The sequence below is a fragment of the Siphateles boraxobius genome, unplaced genomic scaffold (genome assembly GCF_051911475.1).
Source record: "Siphateles boraxobius isolate OS27281-9 unplaced genomic scaffold, OSU_SipBor_1 41, whole genome shotgun sequence".
Lineage (NCBI taxonomy): Eukaryota > Metazoa > Chordata > Actinopteri > Cypriniformes > Leuciscidae > Siphateles > Siphateles boraxobius.
In genome coordinates, this window is record NW_027509042.1 from 36556149 (window position 1) to 36574951 (window position 18803).

At 35.6% G+C, this 18803-nt stretch overlaps 1 protein-coding gene across 1 annotated transcript; it reads right to left on the reverse strand.

Moving 5' to 3' along the window:
- Window positions 1-2861: 2861 nt before the first annotated feature.
- mcm6 (minichromosome maintenance complex component 6) lies at window positions 2862-13919 on the reverse strand. The gene is made up of 17 exons (XM_077199315.1): window positions 13703-13919; window positions 13249-13395; window positions 11894-12004; window positions 11512-11761; window positions 9892-10057; window positions 9665-9810; window positions 9430-9580; window positions 8229-8370; window positions 7895-8036; window positions 7709-7816; window positions 6315-6470; window positions 6108-6236; window positions 4844-5005; window positions 4627-4759; window positions 4108-4293; window positions 3823-3962; window positions 2862-3359 (listed from the first exon to the last, which is right to left on the reverse strand). Exons 1-17 carry the CDS (start codon window positions 13801-13803, stop codon window positions 3240-3242), a joined length of 2490 nt encoding a protein of 829 aa, XP_077055430.1. The 5' UTR covers window positions 13804-13919; the 3' UTR covers window positions 2862-3239.
- Window positions 13920-18803: the final 4884 nt, after the last annotated feature.

The following is an 18803-nucleotide window of genomic DNA, read 5'->3' on the forward strand; positions in this document are numbered from 1 at the left end:
CCTGGAAATGCGTTCCTGGGACTGCGGTTCTCCGACTCGGTAGGTGGCGCTGTCACAAAAAACTAGGGTCTTAGAAATGCGGTCCTAGAAGTGGGGTCCTGAAAATGCAGCCTCCGGGACGCGATATTTTTTTTCACAGGATGGTAGGGGAAGACTCATGAATATTCATTAGGGAACTCATGCCTGATTGGTCTGATGACCTACCCCCTACCCAGCCCCTAAACCTACCCGTCACTGGGGGTCTGATGACCTACCCCTAACCCCGCCCCTAAACCTACCAGTCACTGGGGTTAAGACCAATCAGGGATGAGTTCCCTAATGAATATTCATGAGTCTTCCCCTACCATCCTGTGAAAAAAAATATCGCCTCCGGGACTGCAGACAGATAATATTGGAAATTTCCCTAAAGCCTGTACCAAAGAACGTATAATTCTGTCATTAAAGCCATTTTCCCTACTCTGATTCATCTTATCAAAAGTCATTTTCAATTTAATCAAAAATTGAAATTTGAATTTGAAAACCAAAATCCAAAATTAATTTTAAACGGCATTGAATTGATTGATAAATGTGTTTTTTTGGAAGTCTATTATTGATAATATTAATTGGAAGACTGCTTGTTTAATCACATTTAAATATTGCATTAATAATAAAACCAAATAAATATATTTTTACAAATGTGCATACCATTTATCCAGTTAAATCATTAATTGCAAGATACTCTGATATTGACGATTTATGTTCCTTTTGTAAAAGTGGGAAAGAGGTGTTGACGCATTTGTTTTTTAATGCAAAAATTGGCAGAATTTATCTTTAATTTAGTAAAAATTAAATACTATTTTTCTTTAAAGGATATTATTGTGTATTATTAAAATAAGGTTAAGGTCTTGAATACATTGTTAATTTATTTATACTGTTGGCAAAATTTTATATCCATAAGTAAAAAAATATTTAAAGGGTACTAATCCCCTGGTCAGACCCTGACTCCACCCACTGGCAATATTTGAAAAATGCTGGAAAAGTGGGCAGAGCCCAGCGGAGGGGGGCGTGCACCTGAGATGCATTAGGCTTGTTCGACTTGAACCGGCGCTGCACAGACCGATCGGTTGATGACATCAAAGTACCGCAAGAGCTATTCAAAAGCATAAGGAGCCGTCTGCTCTCTAATCGCTCTCGCGGTACTTTGATGTCATCAACCGATCGGTCTGTGCAGCGCCGGTTCAAGTCGAACAAGCCTTATTTCTTTGTATGGAACCTGCAAACGTCACCAACAACCGCTGCGTCACGAACCACCGCAAACATCCAATAGGAAAATTCAACTGCAGTAGTCACTATTCAACCTGAAGAGGGCAGCACTCAGACGTTTTTACACCACATATTGTAGAATTAAAACACATTAAAGCAAAATGTCAAAATAATTACTGGAATCAATAAACAGCATTTATGAAGCTCCATTCTTATAGATCATTAACTTAAAAAAGTTGTTTTAGTGTTTGGCTACCCTTTAAATTCATCCCCAATATTTAAGATGTTTAAATTAGAATTTGATTGCTTCATATCTTCTCTGAAATTGTTAAAAAAACAAAAAGTCATTTGCGTGTAAAATATTTTGATATAATTTTTTGATCCCCTGATACCAATTAATGTTTCTCCTTTTGTAATATTGTATGCTATGTTGGTTACTTGTTCTATCTGTAATAAAAAATAAATAAAAAAAATTACCAAAAAAATCCATTTACATATTTCCGCCAGAATTTTCAAAAAAGAGACCAAATTTGCCCTAGAGGCAGATCCAGATCCCATACTATTGGGCTGCCTTAATTGACATTATCAAATGGAGAAGAGCGTGGTTGTTACCCCATAAATATTTTATTCCCAACAAGACCAAAGAAGACCACTTTAAAAACTGCATAAGCCCTGTGAATTCAACGCCCTGTGTGTCCAATGTCCAAATATATTGATATTCCTAGTACTTGTATATTTTGTGGTGAAGAAGATGAAACATTGATACACTAATTTTATTCTTGTAAACTGGTTCAGAAATTTTGGTCAAACTTATATTCTCATTTAAATACAACCCCCATTCATGCACACTCCTTTAATTTGAAAGGTATTATATATTGCATTTTTTGATTGAGGTAGACTCACTGCTTAAATCTTTTAGTTTAAACTAGCAAAAAAAAAAATGTGATAGGTTCCTGAAACAATATGAACGATTCTTTTGTAATGGCTCTGATGTTCAGGTTTAACCAGCTTTCTGTCATATATTGTTTTTTTGTTTCTGATTATCTAACTCTTGTTAGTATTGTTATCCTATAAAAATGTAGGGTACTTAATCTTTTATTTTCTAATATTTGTCGTCTTAATATGTATGCAATTCTTATTACTTTACATAAGAATGTTTCTTTTGAACTCTTATATTCTCCTGAATGTGTTTGTATATTTGCATGTCTCTTGAAAAAAAAGAGCCATTTACATTCTTAAGTGTAAATAAAGTGTATTTTTGATTTTAAGATGTTAATCTATACTTGAATTCTGAAATATAATTCAGTTGCAAGTCACAAGACTCTTCTGATGTACTAAGTTAATTTATTATGCGTTAGTTCATTTTAGAAATTAAGTTACCTCTTAATTTTTTCCCCTTGATTTGTCTTTGTAAATATTGAATGTTTTGTATTTGCATTAAATGCACCAAAATAACTTAGCCGTGTATTTAGTTAAATTCTTAATCCAGTTTATATTTATTCATACATGAAAATGTTTGATTTAAAATTTTGATGTATTTGAACGTGCAGTTTGTCCTGACAACAGGCAAATAACATTTGAAAGGGTATTTTAAAAAAAATTTTAAACACAAAACTCACTTTTCACAAAATAAACAACTTTAAAATTTATTGCATAATGAACACAAGTTATTTTGATGTTATACTTTGACAGCACTTTTAACAAAACATGATAAACTGTATATGCAAAACATTTTATGCATTGTATGTCCATTACTAACATTCTAAAATATTCTAAAACACTCAAAAGTCAACAGTCAAAACAAGAAAATTATTTACAAAATGAAATTTTCCCCCCTTTTTTGCAAAGTCATAAATCCTCTTAAAAATGATGATGGATATATCCATCCTAAAACCAGAAAACAACCAATTTACAAAGAGAGAAGAGACTGAGGAGGGCTGCTTCCTGAACACCATCTCATCAAACATCCCTCATTTGGAGATAATACAGCAGAAGGTCTAGTCATCGAATGTGTAGTTGGGGTTGACCACCAGAGTAACATCCTCCTGGGATTGTGTTCCACTGGACTCAGCTGACCCTTTCAGACCAGACTGTGTCAGCTCAATCAGAATATAATCCTGATAAAAGTCAATACATTTTTTTTGTTAAAACACTGTTCATGTAGTCACCATCCCACTTGTTTCAACCATAGAATAAAGAATAAAAAGCAAATTGCGACTTTTTATCCCACAAATCTGACGCTTGCTTTTGCATGTTTACGATTCTGACTTTATAACTCGCAGTTTCAAATTTATATCTCACAATTCTGAGAAAAAGTCGCAAGTTACAAACTCAGAACTAAGTCGGAATTGCGAGGTTATATCTGGTAATTCTAGCTTTTTTTTTCTCAGAATTGTGAGACTCAAATTTGCTATTGCGAGTTATAAAATCCAAGTTGTGAGATATAAACAATTGTGAAAAAAATGTCAGAATTGTGAGTTAAAAGGTTGCAATAACCTTTTTTATTCTGTGGTGGAAACAAGCTTCTGTATATTCACATATAACTAAAAAGATTTATATCACATGTAAATTTTTCCTTACGTAATGAACCAGTCTGTAGATAACTTTCTCTATCATTGTCTTCTTATTGATGAGTTCCATTTCTGAATCGATCTCTGATTCGATTTCCTTCAGGTACCAGTTCACAACTTCACTCTTCTTAAGTGCGGACTCGTCCTCGACTAGGAGAAATGGCACAATGCAAATTAGATTCCTCTGGGCTGTGCTTGTCTGAGCTTGTCTGAGCTTGTCATGTTGTAGTTTGTGGTAAAAGTGCATAATAATTACTAAAATGACGGCTAGTCAAGACTTAAACAGAGCGCTCACCTTCTTCGGCATGACGCAGATGTAGCACCAACAGGTTTGAAATGCGCTTATACTCAGCAAACGATAGTCGCAGCGAGGATTTAGCGCTTTCTCCGTTGACCCCATGACCGTTAATACCATTTGTGTGCTCATGACCATTCACTTCCCCGTTAACAGCTTCATTCACACCGTCAGGTGCGTCATGGCCTAAGGAGAGCGAGAAAACAAAGAAATGGTTCAAAACTCTCCCAATAACGAAAGATGGCTTTCCCTTTATGCTTTTAAATGTTTTCCAGTTAAAGGTTTAGTTTAGTTGTGGCTTGAAGTTACTTCCACCGCATAGAGTACTAGCCTGACCTTTATTCACAGATATGACGTAAATACCAATGGACGATTGACTTTAATAAAAGTCCATTTAAATAATTGAAATAAATTTAAAAGACATATTGGGGCCCCCCAACCAAGTTGAACTCGACGAAAATTACTCAAAATGAGCCTGAATGTAACGTTAATGTGTCTAGACCGAGAAGACAACTGTACCATTCATTTGATTGTCGTCTTCCTCCTCCATGGCCTCCTCTTCCTCCTGATCCAGATTAATATCAGGAGTCTCGACCCGAATAATGGACTTGTTCAGCAGCCTGAAAGCCTCCTTTACATGCTTAGGATGAACCTAAAAAATAGAAACAGGAATATTTAAAAATGTTCGTAACTAATATCTAATAGACAAAATCATGCTCCCGCCTTTGGTTCCCACCTCGTCACAGCAGTGCATTCTGGCCATGCTCTCAGAAAGACGGATCAAGCTTTCCAGCTGGCGAACTGTGATCCTCCAGGCTGATTTAGTGACTCCAGAGCCGTCCCGCTGTCTCAGACGCTTGTACTGCTCCACGATGAATTCCTCAGATTCCTTTGAGATCTGATATCACACACACAGATTGAAACCGTTAATAAGTAGCTGACTTCAGCCCTATTTACACCTGATATTCAATAGGGCTGGGCATTAACACAAATTTCACAATTAAATTCCATTTTGATTCATTAGCTTGTGATTCAATTCAATTCAGATCTCGATTCAACTCATTGCGATATCAATCCATTTGGATATACAGTATATCAGGTACAGTATGCACATTTTTCTGAAAGAAAACAAATCTCTGAACTTATACTGAAAACTATATAGGGAACCCTGTCGGTTGGTACATTAATATTGAAGGTTAAAATGAGCAACTGATTTGTTTAAAAACATTTAAATTGCACATAAGGCCGTTTTTATTATAATAACTTTTTTTAATAACTTTTTTATGACATGAATTATGTTTTTTGAAATATAAACACTTGACATTTTCTTGACGGATTTATTCAAACATACATTAAATATTGATGTAAAAATTTAAGGAATATGTAATATATTTAGCAAAATGTTCCTCTCTAGAGTTAATGTTTCAAGCTAACTTTTGACATTGGCTTTGCTGTATAACTGTATGTGGCGTATCGTTTACAAGCTGTTTCATTGACGTCTTTCTGCATTTAAAAACTGATTCAGACATGATACATTACGCTAAGTTCTACTGTATCTTTTATTTCATGCAATAACTAGTAGTACTTGAGCTGAGGTGACTACAGCCATCTGTCAAGACACATTGAAGAGCACCAAAATGCTATGTATTATTTGAATTTCAGAATAATAATAAAATAATAATAATAAAAATAGACCTCATTTGAAAGCTTAGGCTTTGTTTCATTTCAAAAGTAACAAAGCACAAAGATTTTTATGATTATTGAACAGGAGGTGGGCTACAAAATAATGTTTAGTGAACTTTTGTTCACGCATCAACTGAAAACAGCACAGACCAAAAATCAATACTTGGGATTTAGGAATCAATATCGGTTCATCAAAATGAGAATCAATTAAAATCGAGAAATCAATATTTTCAACACAGCCCTAGTATTCAGATTAATTTGCTGAACATTTTGTGGCAGCATCAGAAAGAACGAAGATGAGTCTTCCTGTCACTCGCCTTCGGTTTGAACTGGCGAGCAAACAGCAGGTATCTGCGAATCTCATCTAGATTGTAGACACGCTCGACAGAATTCTCAATCCTGGAGTGAAGATCCACTATCCGCCTGGCTATGGCATAATCTGTGACCTGAAGAGAGAGACAGAGGCATTTACTAACAGTATAACAGCATCCTTCTGTATCCACAAACATCTTCATATCTCATACCTCATTGCAGTCGTCCACCAGGATGAAGAAGAGATCAAATCGTGACATGATGGGTGCCGACAGGTTGATGTTCTGCTTGAGAGATTTGGAGCGGTCGTAACGCCCACTCACTGGGTTCGCCGCAGCCAAGATGGATGTGCGAGCATTCAGAGTGGCCTACAATTTGAAAAATAGTCTTATGGAACAAGAATAAAATATCTTTGCTTTTTGGGCTAGGGTTGAGCAATATACCCGTAGACACGATAAACTAGGCTACTAGACTGTAAAAAATGATGGCAACGTGTTTTTCATTACTTTAACTCATCAACATAGTGTAACCAATTTCAACTTAATTTTTTAAGTTACATCAGGTTAATTTATGTCAAAATGAGTTGAAATGACTTTCATACTTAAAAAATAAAGGAAGCAATTGGACATAAGTGTTTAAGATGACGTAGGGGGACATTTTTTACAGTGTCGAAATCTGAGAACTGATATAAGTTGTGGATTATTATCTCTAACACGGTTACGTTTAGATTAGGGATGCACCAATATGAATTTTGGCCGATAACGATAATTCTTTATATCTGAAACCCGATAACCGCTATGTTGGCCAATAAATCTAAATCCAAATTTTTACAGAATTTTTGAGAGCCTGGTTACAAAAACAAAAATCTCACCATTAAAAGCCATGTCCCAAGCACACAATTATAATGTTCTCATTATAATTTTATGTAGCCTATATGACTTGCGCTGCACATGTTTTACTTAACTGTATCTTCCTTTTTTGAAGTGATTCCAATTATATTTCAAGCAGTTCAAAACCATCATGGCGAACAGTGCGCATCTGAAGTGTCTCAGCGGAAGGAAATTATCCATTATTTATCGGCTTTAATATATTAGGCACATTTTCTTATCGGGGCGATACGGATTACATTAAAAATGAATATATACCGGATACCTATATGATGGCCGATATATCGTGCATCCCTAGTTCAAATGACATTGCAGTGTTACATCTTCACAAAAGTTTATCCTTTTCATTTGTTTTTATACCTTGCCAGTTTAAATATTCAAGTGATTTAAACCATTAAAGCATATTAAGACATGGAACGGAATTCAATTTTGGTTCTCGCATGTCAGTTACATCTTAAGAAATAAAATCGGATGTGTGTCAATGCATTAGATCTTAAAGTGACAGCAGCCTAATATACCTGCTGCTGTCTATGTCCTTAATGTAAATCAAACAACAACGGAAAAAGATTAGGATTTATATCATTATTATAACATAACATGACTCATACCATAATATAAGGTTTTAGTCCATTCCTAATTATCTTTTTTTATCTAAACTGGTGTTTGGAAGCATGTCACAAAGGCAGTGATGGTTCCACATTTTGATCTTTGACCCCTACCTTGACCCCTGCTTTGGTGATGGAGATGGTCTGCTGCTCCATGGCCTCGTGGATGGCCACTTGATCTCTCGTTTCCATCTTATCGAACTCATCAATGCAGCAAACACCCTATAGACAACAAATATTATGAATATCAAATCACTTGAGTTTTAAACAAATAAATAATTTGTAAAAAGATAAACTCACATTGTCAGCCAGCATGAGCGCTCCAGCTTCAATGACAAACTCGTGTGATTCCTCGTCTCTCACCACAGCAGCTGTGAGACCTGCCGCGCTGGAGGCTTTCCCGCTGGTGTAGACCGCCCGTGGACTGAACTCCTCAACATGCCTGAACAACAGCCAAACCATTAGGACTAATAGGTATTCTACTTTTTAATACACATTTCGGGCAAACATGTAAAACTAGCTGAAACGTCACTACTTTACTTTCTGCCTTCTATTATGTTTAACCTGTTCTAGAGTAATTACAATAATATATAATAAATCCCGTAACAGTGTTCATGTGCTTTCGAAGTCTCACTTAAGAAACTGGCTCTTGGCTGTGCTGGGATCTCCCACGATGCAGACGTTGATGTCTCCTCTCAGAGATGTGCCCTCCATGGTGGTTTTAGGAACACCTCCAAACAGCATGAGCAAAATTCCCCGCTTTACCTCGTCATTACCTGAACACAACACATGAATAATGTAAACCATCTTGATATTATCCAACAAGCTGTGTGGAATGGTTCATGTAGAATGCTATTTGAGATGTATACAAATGATGTCTACATGTCAAAGACCACATGGCCAACAAAACTCAAGATGACTTCGGTGACAGCTATTAACTGTGCTGTTAATTATCATACAATGTAAAAAATGTCAAGTCAAAAGATGGTCAAGATGACCTAAAGGTTATATCTAAAACTATTTTGTTTAAATCAACTAAACTACATTTGGTTAAACCACTTAAAGTAATGTTAAAGGGCAGTTCAGGTCTTTAAAGGGTTAGTTAACTCAAAAATGGTCATTTACTTACAATCATATGAACCCTGGAATTTCGTTCATCTTCGAAACACAAATGAAGATATTTTTAAAGAAACCCAAGAGATTTCTGTCCCTTCATTGGAAGTCAACACAACTTGAATGAATAGATTTAATTCAGGCTTTTATTTGTGTAAAATCATTGATCAAAGCACATACATAGAGCATATCAAATATGATAAACAGAAGCTCAAACGTGCTGGCGAGAAATGCTCAATTCATATGGATTTATTTTGCAATCTCTTTATGAACCTTTTGAAGCGTCAAAGTTTTGTTGTAATGGACTTTCAATAGGGGAGGGGGGTTAATAAAAAATGACTACATATGTGTTTCGAAGATGAAAGAAAGTATTATGGCTTTGGAACAAAATGAGGGTGAGTAAATGATCACTATGGTAAATGAAATGGTATGGTATGAGTAAATGAAATCTCTGTTGGTTGACCAATAATAAATGTAAGGATAATCCACGGCTAGCTGTGAATTAAAGGATTTTAAAATTCTTTAATATAGAATGGTGATTAAACTGACTGGAGCGCCCTGTTTTAATGCACACCTTCCAGCCAAACAGAATCAAGTATTCATACCGACCTTAGTATAAATAGAACATAATCAGCAATCCTCATATTTTGATAGGGCCAATTTGTGTTTGTGCCCAACTTAGAATAAGACATAAATGGCCAATAATAGTCATAGTGTCTAACCGTGAATGGTAGGGAAGAGGCTGGTGCAGAGGTTGTGATAGAGGTTTTTATCTTGACTCATCTCAAACACCTTCTCCCACTCCTGTACCGACATCTGTTTCTTAATGCTCTCTGCTGTCTGCTCCTCATCCCGGATCTCCTTACCGCCAAACTACAAACAGAGACAGCCCATTCAAATAATGGTAAGTGATAGAAAATGAGACCTCCATGTCAAAATGTTGGGCTCGACACTTACTCTGGGATTGGTGAGGCATACGTGGCATGCCAAGAAAGCAAGTTTGTAGGAAAGTTCTCTAACGCCCAGGGCTTTAAGCCCACGGAGACCCTCGTTCTCGTAACCCTGAACACCACCAGTACGTGTGCTGGTCTCCGCATGCACACCTGAAACAAACATAATCGCATGATGCTAAGAATTACAAGCACTGTATTATCATCAGTGATGCATCAGTGAGAGCTGTATACCTGGCATGGACAGCTGAGATACATCAGGCACAACGATGAGGGAGCCAATGAAGTCACATTTATCACCGGCCTGTGCCGACTCCACAGCCTCAGCCCGCAGAATCACCTCCATGCTGCGAGGAATGGAGCCTCGTGGCAGCTCAGCCTGGGTCTCCTGAATACGCACCTGGCATCAGGGTAAGTAAACTGTCAACATAAACTAATAACACTAAATTGTAGATGCAGTGGTCGACAAAGAGGATGGCTTGGGGCCAGTTTGACGAAATGCCATCTGCTCAATCATCCTGACAGAGCGCAATAAAATAGAAAAGACTTATATAAATATAACAATCAAACGTGTGATACATGGTTTTCTGCAACTGTTATTTCTGTGTAGGGCTGCATGATTAAAGTCGGCATGAAATTTCTTCCCTATTGTGACTAATTCGAGTGAAACGGCTTCTTGGACAAGGAAAGAATGTAGGGCGGAACTTGATTTTGTACATCTGGAATAGATTAGATCGTTGTAGTTTGCTTTTGCTGTGATTTCATGCAAGTGACAGATGGGGAAGTTATTTTGATTAAAGATTACAAATAATAATACAATAAATATACATATAATACTGCAATATTCCATTAAAAAATATGCGATATGCGATATGGCTTATACAATTGAAACTGCTTTCATTTAGTTAAATCAATATATGTGCGTTGTGTGAAATATTACAATATTATTTTTTTTGGTTTATATAATTGTCAACAATAACTATTGTTATTATGATTAGTAATAACTTATAATACCTTTATGATTTTTGACCAAATTGTACAGCCATGTGGTACCTAATGGTTTTGTCCAGCTAATAAAATGTTTTATCACAGTCGCAATTTTTATCAGATAAAATGCAATTACATTTTTTCCACAAAAAACTTTAAAATTTAACGACTTATTAGAATATAGTCTTCTAAAAAATAATGTACAAAGCTCACTTGAAAACATTACCTGAAAAATAGCAAAATAGATTCATCAAGAGAGTTAGTAAATTTAATTTAAGAGGAACTGAAGTCTTTCAGAAACCTGAGTTTAGAACAAAATTAAAGGAAAGATGTGTCTCAATACGGGGTAGTCAGTCTGTGGAACAATCTAAATAGTGAAATTAAAACTTCAAATATCATTTTTTGTTTTTAAGAAGAGTGTAAAAGCATTACTAATAAAAAAATATAATGCATCTATTTAGTGGGAAAATGTGATAATTGATTTATGACTTTGCATATGTGCTGTAAAGCAGATGTGCGTTGTAAGTGTACCTCCTTGGAATTGTAATTTGATTTGTGTTGATAAGGGGCAGATATTATAATTTTATCTTCTTTTTGCTCCTTTTCATTTCTTTTCAAAAGAATGAAATAAAAAAAATATGAATATGAATGAATGAATGAAAATCATGCAAAAAAAAAAAATTTTCCTGACACTTCACTTAAAAATATGTTGAAGAAAAATATTAGCAATGAACCTGTGACATAACCTGAGCCTTTATGAACCTTCCCTATACACGCTTTGCACTGTGACTTCTTCATTTCAAGACAGGACAAGGGCTTTACCAAAGAATGTAATAGTATATGGTTTAAAAAAAGCACCTGTCATACCTTCTGGAAGTCAATGAATTTGGATTTGTTTGTATCCAGGAGAAAACGTTTACGGTTGTTGCACACAGGATTGCGGCAAATGCTCGGCTGGGTGTATTTAAACTGCTGCTCCACGTCTTTAATCATTCCCTGACAGTCCAAACACAGGAAGGTCCCGCTCACCAGCTCAGGGTGAACAGGGTGAGTACGGACAACTTGTCCGCTGATGCGCACGAGTGAGCCAACTTTCACTGCGGTTAACTCACGGATCCTGCAGGAACCCACAAGAGAACATCAGTTAGGGATGCACTTGTTCAAAATATCACAAAATCCATGTATAATTTTGTCAAATATTTTAGTTTAAAATGATTAATCAGTCATCGCATCTTAAAATTCTCTTTACTTGTGTCTGGTTGGTAGATCCTGGAAGGCAACATAGAACTCCTTGGAGATGGGAACTTCTCCATGATCCCGAGCAAAATTACGCACAGCACGGCACAGGAAGGGGTAAAGTCTAAATAAAATGAAAATATATATATATTTATTTATTAAAAACAAAGTGTTATCAATTTCAAAAGGCAGCTTTGTAGCTGTCAAAGCCTTTGTGAAATGCAAGTCCATTTGCAGTACATACTCATATTATACACATTCATTTGCACAATACATCTGAGATTATTTATTTATCATTATGGGTTAAGTAAGAGTGCATCAGGTTCTTTCAAGCAGATTCTCTGATCCACTCACACTATGTTTCAAACGTAAATATGCAATAACTTAACTAAGTATTATACCAGTATTATACCAAAAAATAATAATTATTATAACAGCTCAACTTAAATGTTGTTACTATAGTAATAACAACTTAAAAGCATTAATATTGTGATCAATGTGTACTAGTAATTAAACAGTAAGATAAGCAAAGCATACTTTATTTAAGATGTCTTTAAGTTATAAAATAAAAAAACTTAAATACAATGGACTGAATGTGTTCATGTTGGTTTGGTGGTATGGTTAGGTTTAAGGGTGTGTTAAACTGTGTAATTATATATTAATTACAGCTGTAATTACATGAAATAAGTACAATGTTAAAGTGCACTGTATTAAATTATTAATTGAAGTGTTAGTGCATAGTAGTTAAAGGACAAGTTCTGTATTTTACACTTAAAGCCCTGTTTTAAGATCGTTTCTGATGAAATAGAACGGTTAAGATTGAAATTTGGACAAATGCTGCTGTCCCGAGAGATTTAGGTTTCTGTGTTAGCAACCCATAATGATATGCTCACAAAAATCGCTGCAAAAGATGCTTTCCAACAGGTTTTATCATAGTTTTTGTCCAACTCCATTGACTTAAGTCAGGACAAAAACTATGATAAAACCTGATGGAAAGCATCTTTTGCAACGATTTTTGTGTGAGCATATCAGTGAACACCCCAGACCACTCGGTGAGTTTCACGTCTTTGTAAACTAAAGCTTAATGCGTTTATATGAATGATTGTTCCAGTGAACCTATGAAACCATTGTGTATGTGGGGGGGTGCTAACACAGAAACCTAAAATTCTCGGGACAGCCGCATTTGTCCAAATTTCAATCTTAACCGTTCTATTTCATCAGAAACGATCTTAAAATAGGGCTTCAAGTGTAAAATACAGAACTTGTCCTTTAAAGACACTTAATATAAAGTGGGCCAGTATATGGTGGCTTAATTCTAAAGCAATGTATGAGAACAATTTAAATGTTTTCTTTTGGCTCCTTTCAGACCTGTAGAACTCCTCCTGGATGGCGGTTGCCAGTTCTTGATTAAAGCCCTCAAGGTCAGTAAAACTGACCACAAGTGTGTTTCTCTCCGGCCGGATCAATTCCTCTGCGTCTCGCAGGTACTTCACTTCTCCATCACTATTATGAAACCTGCGAAGCGGTACACAAAAGTATAAGTGTAAAATTCTGATAAAGACCACAAATTAATAAAAATCACGGAAAGTATAATTATATAGTGCATTATATCAAAGATGATGCATGGTCACGTGCACAAGTCTAATTAGAAAATGTGCATTGCATATAAATATATATGTAGTTTAACATAACATTTTTCATACACTTAACGTAACTGTACAAGCGTGTAATGTTTATTCGAAGTATTGTTGTTATTCTATTCTGGTGTCCATCGTGTAACCTGTGATCCAGAAGAACAATAAGAAACACAGCATTTACTCACTCTTCCAAAAAAGCCTGGAATAATTTTTGGCATTTTTCCGCCAGTTCGTCCTTGATCATCTGACCAGCATTCTGATTCGCTCCAGGTTCCAAAAGATCCATTTCAAAGCAATTGGTGTTACACAGTTATAACAATAATGTAATCTCCGTCCCGTCTACCACACGAAGCACACGAGCTCTTGCAGAAGTTTTCGCGCGAAATGCTGTACCATGTGATTGTTTCGCGCCACCAGGAACCAATCGGATAGATGCTTCTCTGTGCTGCTACTACAATTGGGCCATAGTGGCCAATCATACTCGCGCTTTCTGCTGAAGGTCGTGGCATCAAGTTGCGGTTTCAGTAAATTTTAGATCTAAATAATTTTTAAAATGTCAACGATTGAAACAAAATGAAAAAAAAAAAAAATAGTTCGTAATGTGAAAGGGTGAAACAGGTGTTACTAGAAACGGGCGGGTCCTTAGCCGTTTGACGTTTAATACATTTAGAGGTTTGATTGATCAGGTAACGTTACCTTACTTAGACCCACACATAGTACATACAGTCTAAATAACAAACAAATGTGTTTTACTAACGCTTCTCAATCTCAACAGTGCCATTAAAATGATTTTAAGACCGCTGCACTTTTTGTCACGTGGTACCTGCTACTGTTCTCTGAGCCAGTGAAGTTGAACCAATCACAGTCGTTTATGATTAATATGCCCATGGATAGTGCTTAGGTGAGATTGTTCATTTGAAAACTGTTACATTTCAAAATAATGAATTTGCCATTATTGTTTTGCACAGAGTATAAATGTGGCTACAGCAAAAAACAAAACAAAAAACAACAACAATAACAACAACAACAAAAAACGACAGTTTTTTAGCAGTTATTTGGGACATCACTTGCCATCGCAGTTACTTTGCATTGTTATCGAGGCAGGTCAGCTGCCTCCGGTAATGACTTCAACGAAACATGTCTGTTTCGTTTCAACTTAATTTATGTTTATTTTATTTTTCCTGATTGTTTGGCACAATGGCGCACTACGAATTGCTAGGTTTTAAAGAATTGCCTTGTGTTAAAGGTAGATGGCGCTATTGCTATATTATTATTACTAGTATTGTGTAACAGCCGAGTATCCAGCTTTTTAATCATAACAGCAGAGAGCGCCAGAGAGTTAAACAATGCATAACAACTACAAATGTCAAAACATTGAAGTGAAAAAATGTTCCACTGTGCATAAATGGTACTACATATTTCATATTTCCTCTCATTCGATACATGCCCAAGGCCAGCATTAAATATTTTTTTTAAACATATGTGATTTATGTTTTCCTCAAACAACAACTAAAATAGAAGGATCAGTGGTTTTCATGTATAAGTAATTAATTAGCAAATATGATATAATGTTTAAGTATTTCAATACATTCATTTAATATGCATTCATGTCAAAATATATCAGTCAATGTTATGATACATTTTGACATAATCTGACATATTTTTAAGTGAATCAGGATATTCAACAGAGAAGAAAGTCATTTCAGATGAAGAGCAGGTTATTACATTTTGATAAAAAATTACAAATACATATTTTTTCTTTGGAATAACATACACAGATTGATTTCGAAGAATACAATCATAAACATGCCTTACAAAAGTAAATATGATAAATTCTTTGCAATGTTGACATGTTACAGTGAAAGTATCACAACTATTAAAGTATTAGGTTTAAAACCTGATTCGAGGCCTTCAGAAACGCAAGCATTGTCAAGATTTCAAATCATTCTGACATTCTTCCTAGATTCATTAGTTTTTTCCACAAACTAATAGATGTGACTGATCTTTTTGACAGGTTTCTGTTATTAGATATGTGTGGCTTGAGGGCTTTGTGGACAAATAACCGTATTGGTGTGTGGTTAATTAAGAAGTGGTAGTTTGGTTTGGAAGAAAACCACTTACTGGTCGATTCTAGTGAGTAAGAACACGTTTTTTTGTGGTATGTAAGTGTATGTGTGTCTGAGAGTTTTTAGTATCTGTTGGGCGTATACTTTGAGTTGTGGTCTCTATAAGTATGTCTTTTGTTCTTGTGGTTTCCCTCATGGCGGTTGAATTCAGCCTTTGGCGGCATTTTTAAATTTTGAAGTCACGCTTTCATTGGTAGGTAGAAGGAAGACTTACAGACGTCAAACTAACGCTTGACAGTGTTTTTTTGAAATGGTTCAGTTGATTTGAACACTGTCTCCCCTATTCTCTTTGTGTGTGGGTGCATGTGTGTTTATGTGCCCTCAAAGTGTTTAAAACCCAGATATGTTTTCAATCACTTTGCTGTAGACAGTTGACGTAACTCAGTAAATATGATAAACTTACACTAACGCAGTGACTGAACCACCACACACACACACCTTAGCCAGGTATAGCGTTAAGGCGAACAGTCTCTAGACGGTTTTGTTTCCACGGCGCCTTCAGGACTTCAGATGTACGTAACATTTGGCACAGCAGAATATATGAGGGCTTTCTTGCATGCTTGCAGATGCCAGGGTGAGCATAAGATATTGCATTAGTCAGGAGATTTATGTCTTTCACAATCCCACACACAACAGCATAACTGCCAAAAACAGACACTATCTAACTTGGGGTGAAAGCAAGTATTTGTCAAGATACATAAAACAAGGTGTGACAGATATCATTTTGAAAGTCATAACACGTTAGTTGTTTCTGGGTGGTGGTGCTTTAATGTTTAGACCCCAGCCCCCCTCCCCCACCCACCCATAAATGACGTTAGACTAAAGTAACTTGTTTTCTGAAAGCTGTGATGAAGTCACTCTTGTGTTCTGTGCATTTGTGAAAAAAGTGCATTTAGCGATACAACGTTCAATGATTTCATTACAAAATTTGTAATCTATAATAGCATGCAGTAATAAAATGTTGTTTTATTGAGTCAGAGCATGCTTGCCAGTATATGATGCTGCGAGTGAGACAGTGACCTGCATTGTTTGTGCATTCATTTGATCAAAAGTGACGTTCTATTCATAAAGAATCCTAAAAAAATGTGTCTAAGCTGCACAGCTGTTTTCAACATTGATAAAAATGTTTCTGTAGCACCAAAACAGCATATTAGAATGATTTCTGATGGATCATGTGACACCGAAGCCTGGAGTAATGATGCTGAATATTCAGATTTGTAAACACGGAAATAAATTACATTTTAAAATATATTAATATAGAAAACGGTCATTTTAAAAATGTGAATAATATTTCACTATGTTACTGTTTTTAATGCATTTTAAATGCATACATGAATGCCTTGGTGAGCATAAGAGACTTTTAAAACCATAAGAGACTATACACAAATCTAAAAAATTCATACTGACGCCAAGTTTTGTACCATGCAAAATACTTTTTCATGGCCGGTATCCCTGGTAAATTTTGTTTGGTTTGGCAAAAAGTGATGTTAGCACCCTTTACACAGATATACACAGATACATAGCACAGCTTTCAGATACCTCCAACAGTAGCGAGAGAGTGAAAGAGAGCAGAGTACAGATGTCAGAGGTCAAAGGTCAGCACAAAAGAAAGGTCACAGGAGCACTTAGAGCTCTGAGAGCTGTTTGAGGTCAAACAAAGTCTTTCGGTTAGAGTTTCCAAAGAGTGAAAATCCAGCGAGGATTTAATAGTGTTGGTTGCAAAAGCAAAACCCCTCATAATCCAGATTTTCAGGTGTGTTTTTACCAGGCTTCTATAATTACACAGGCTACAAATGCCTGTAGGAACCTGCATGTTGAATATATGGGCCATGTGCTTGGGGTGGGTGTATTTGCACACAGTATTTACACGTGTATATCCAAAATGTGTTTTTAAGCATGGGAATAAAATGGCACACCTGTCTGTGTCAGCACCTGGATGTCTCACCCCCCCCTCTCCAACTGTTTTGTATGTTCCTTGTTGTTTGTTTAGGGTAGACTGGTGGGAATCTTCGACTGAGCTGGTCTCTCATTAGCACACAGTGAGAAAACGAGTCTTCGGAGGAAGATCATTGTGTCTAACAGCAGGTCTGTGTTTGTGCGTTTCACACAAAGTCTGTTTACCACTGATTCATGCTGTTCGGTCTTTTTCTCAGACAGGGTCATATATATGCAAGTAAATGACCATGTTCTTTGTTTTCTGATTAAGGACTATATTCTGGTGGTTAAGACTTTTTTCCGAAAAACAGTAATATTATGAAATATTATTACAATTTAAAATATTTTTTTTTCTATTTAAATATATTTAAAATGTAATTTATTCCTGTGATGGCAACGCTGATTTTTTATCATCCCTTAGATTTCAGTGTCACATGATCCTTCAGAAATCTATCTAATATGCTGATTTGGTGCTAAATAAACATTTCTCATTATTATCAATGCTGAAAACAACTGTGCTGCTTAAAATGTTTGTGCAAACTGTGAATTATTTTTTTGAAGGATTCTTTAAGCTCAAAAGAACAGCATAACATTTTTTGTTACATCCTACATGTCGTAGCAACTCATAATATAATAACAAAGCTTAATGGAATAACTGCACATTAATGTAATAAGTATTACATGAATACTGGAAAACTGGAATGCTTATAATGTAATAATATTGTCAAAATGTAATAAAATTTTGAGCTCATAATGTAATGACGATTTTTCAATGAAATAATGATTTTTTACATAATGTAATATAGGTTATTGAATGAGAAATGTATTACATTATTAACACACTATCACAGTTCATAAGGTAAAACCAGCACATAATGTATAAGTGAAACAATTATACATTGGCATTACAATTATTGGCAGTGCAGGTTGTAATTTGACATTAAAGGTGAAAAAGTTCTGATTTTATTTTCTTTATTTTTTACATCATAAAACCAAACTGTTTTAACAGGAGTGTGTAGGCTTTTTATAATCACTGTACGTGACTGTATGTTGGACTGTATTTTTCATCTTGCCCTCTGATGTAAATTCAGGTTTTGTTTTGCTGTAACTTGTATTAAAGTTAAGAAATGTTTGCTTAAGTTGCGTTCCATGCTTCCCTTGGCTGAAGCAGATAATGCAATCACACACACACACACACACACACACACACACACACACACACACA

Excerpts from the sequence above, each read along its gene's own strand:
- mcm6 (XM_077199315.1), bottom strand. The coding sequence starts at position 13,803 with ATGGATCTTTTGGAACCTGGAGCGAATCAGAATGCTGGTCAGATGATC. Across the intron at positions 6,471-7,708 it reads TCACCAAAGCAGGGGTCAAG|GCCACTCTGAATGCTCGCAC; the intron begins GTAGGGGTCAAA and ends TTCAAATTGTAG. Across the intron at positions 6,237-6,314 it reads TGGTGGACGACTGCAATGAG|GTCACAGATTATGCCATAGC; the intron begins GTATGAGATATG and ends CTCTCTCTTCAG.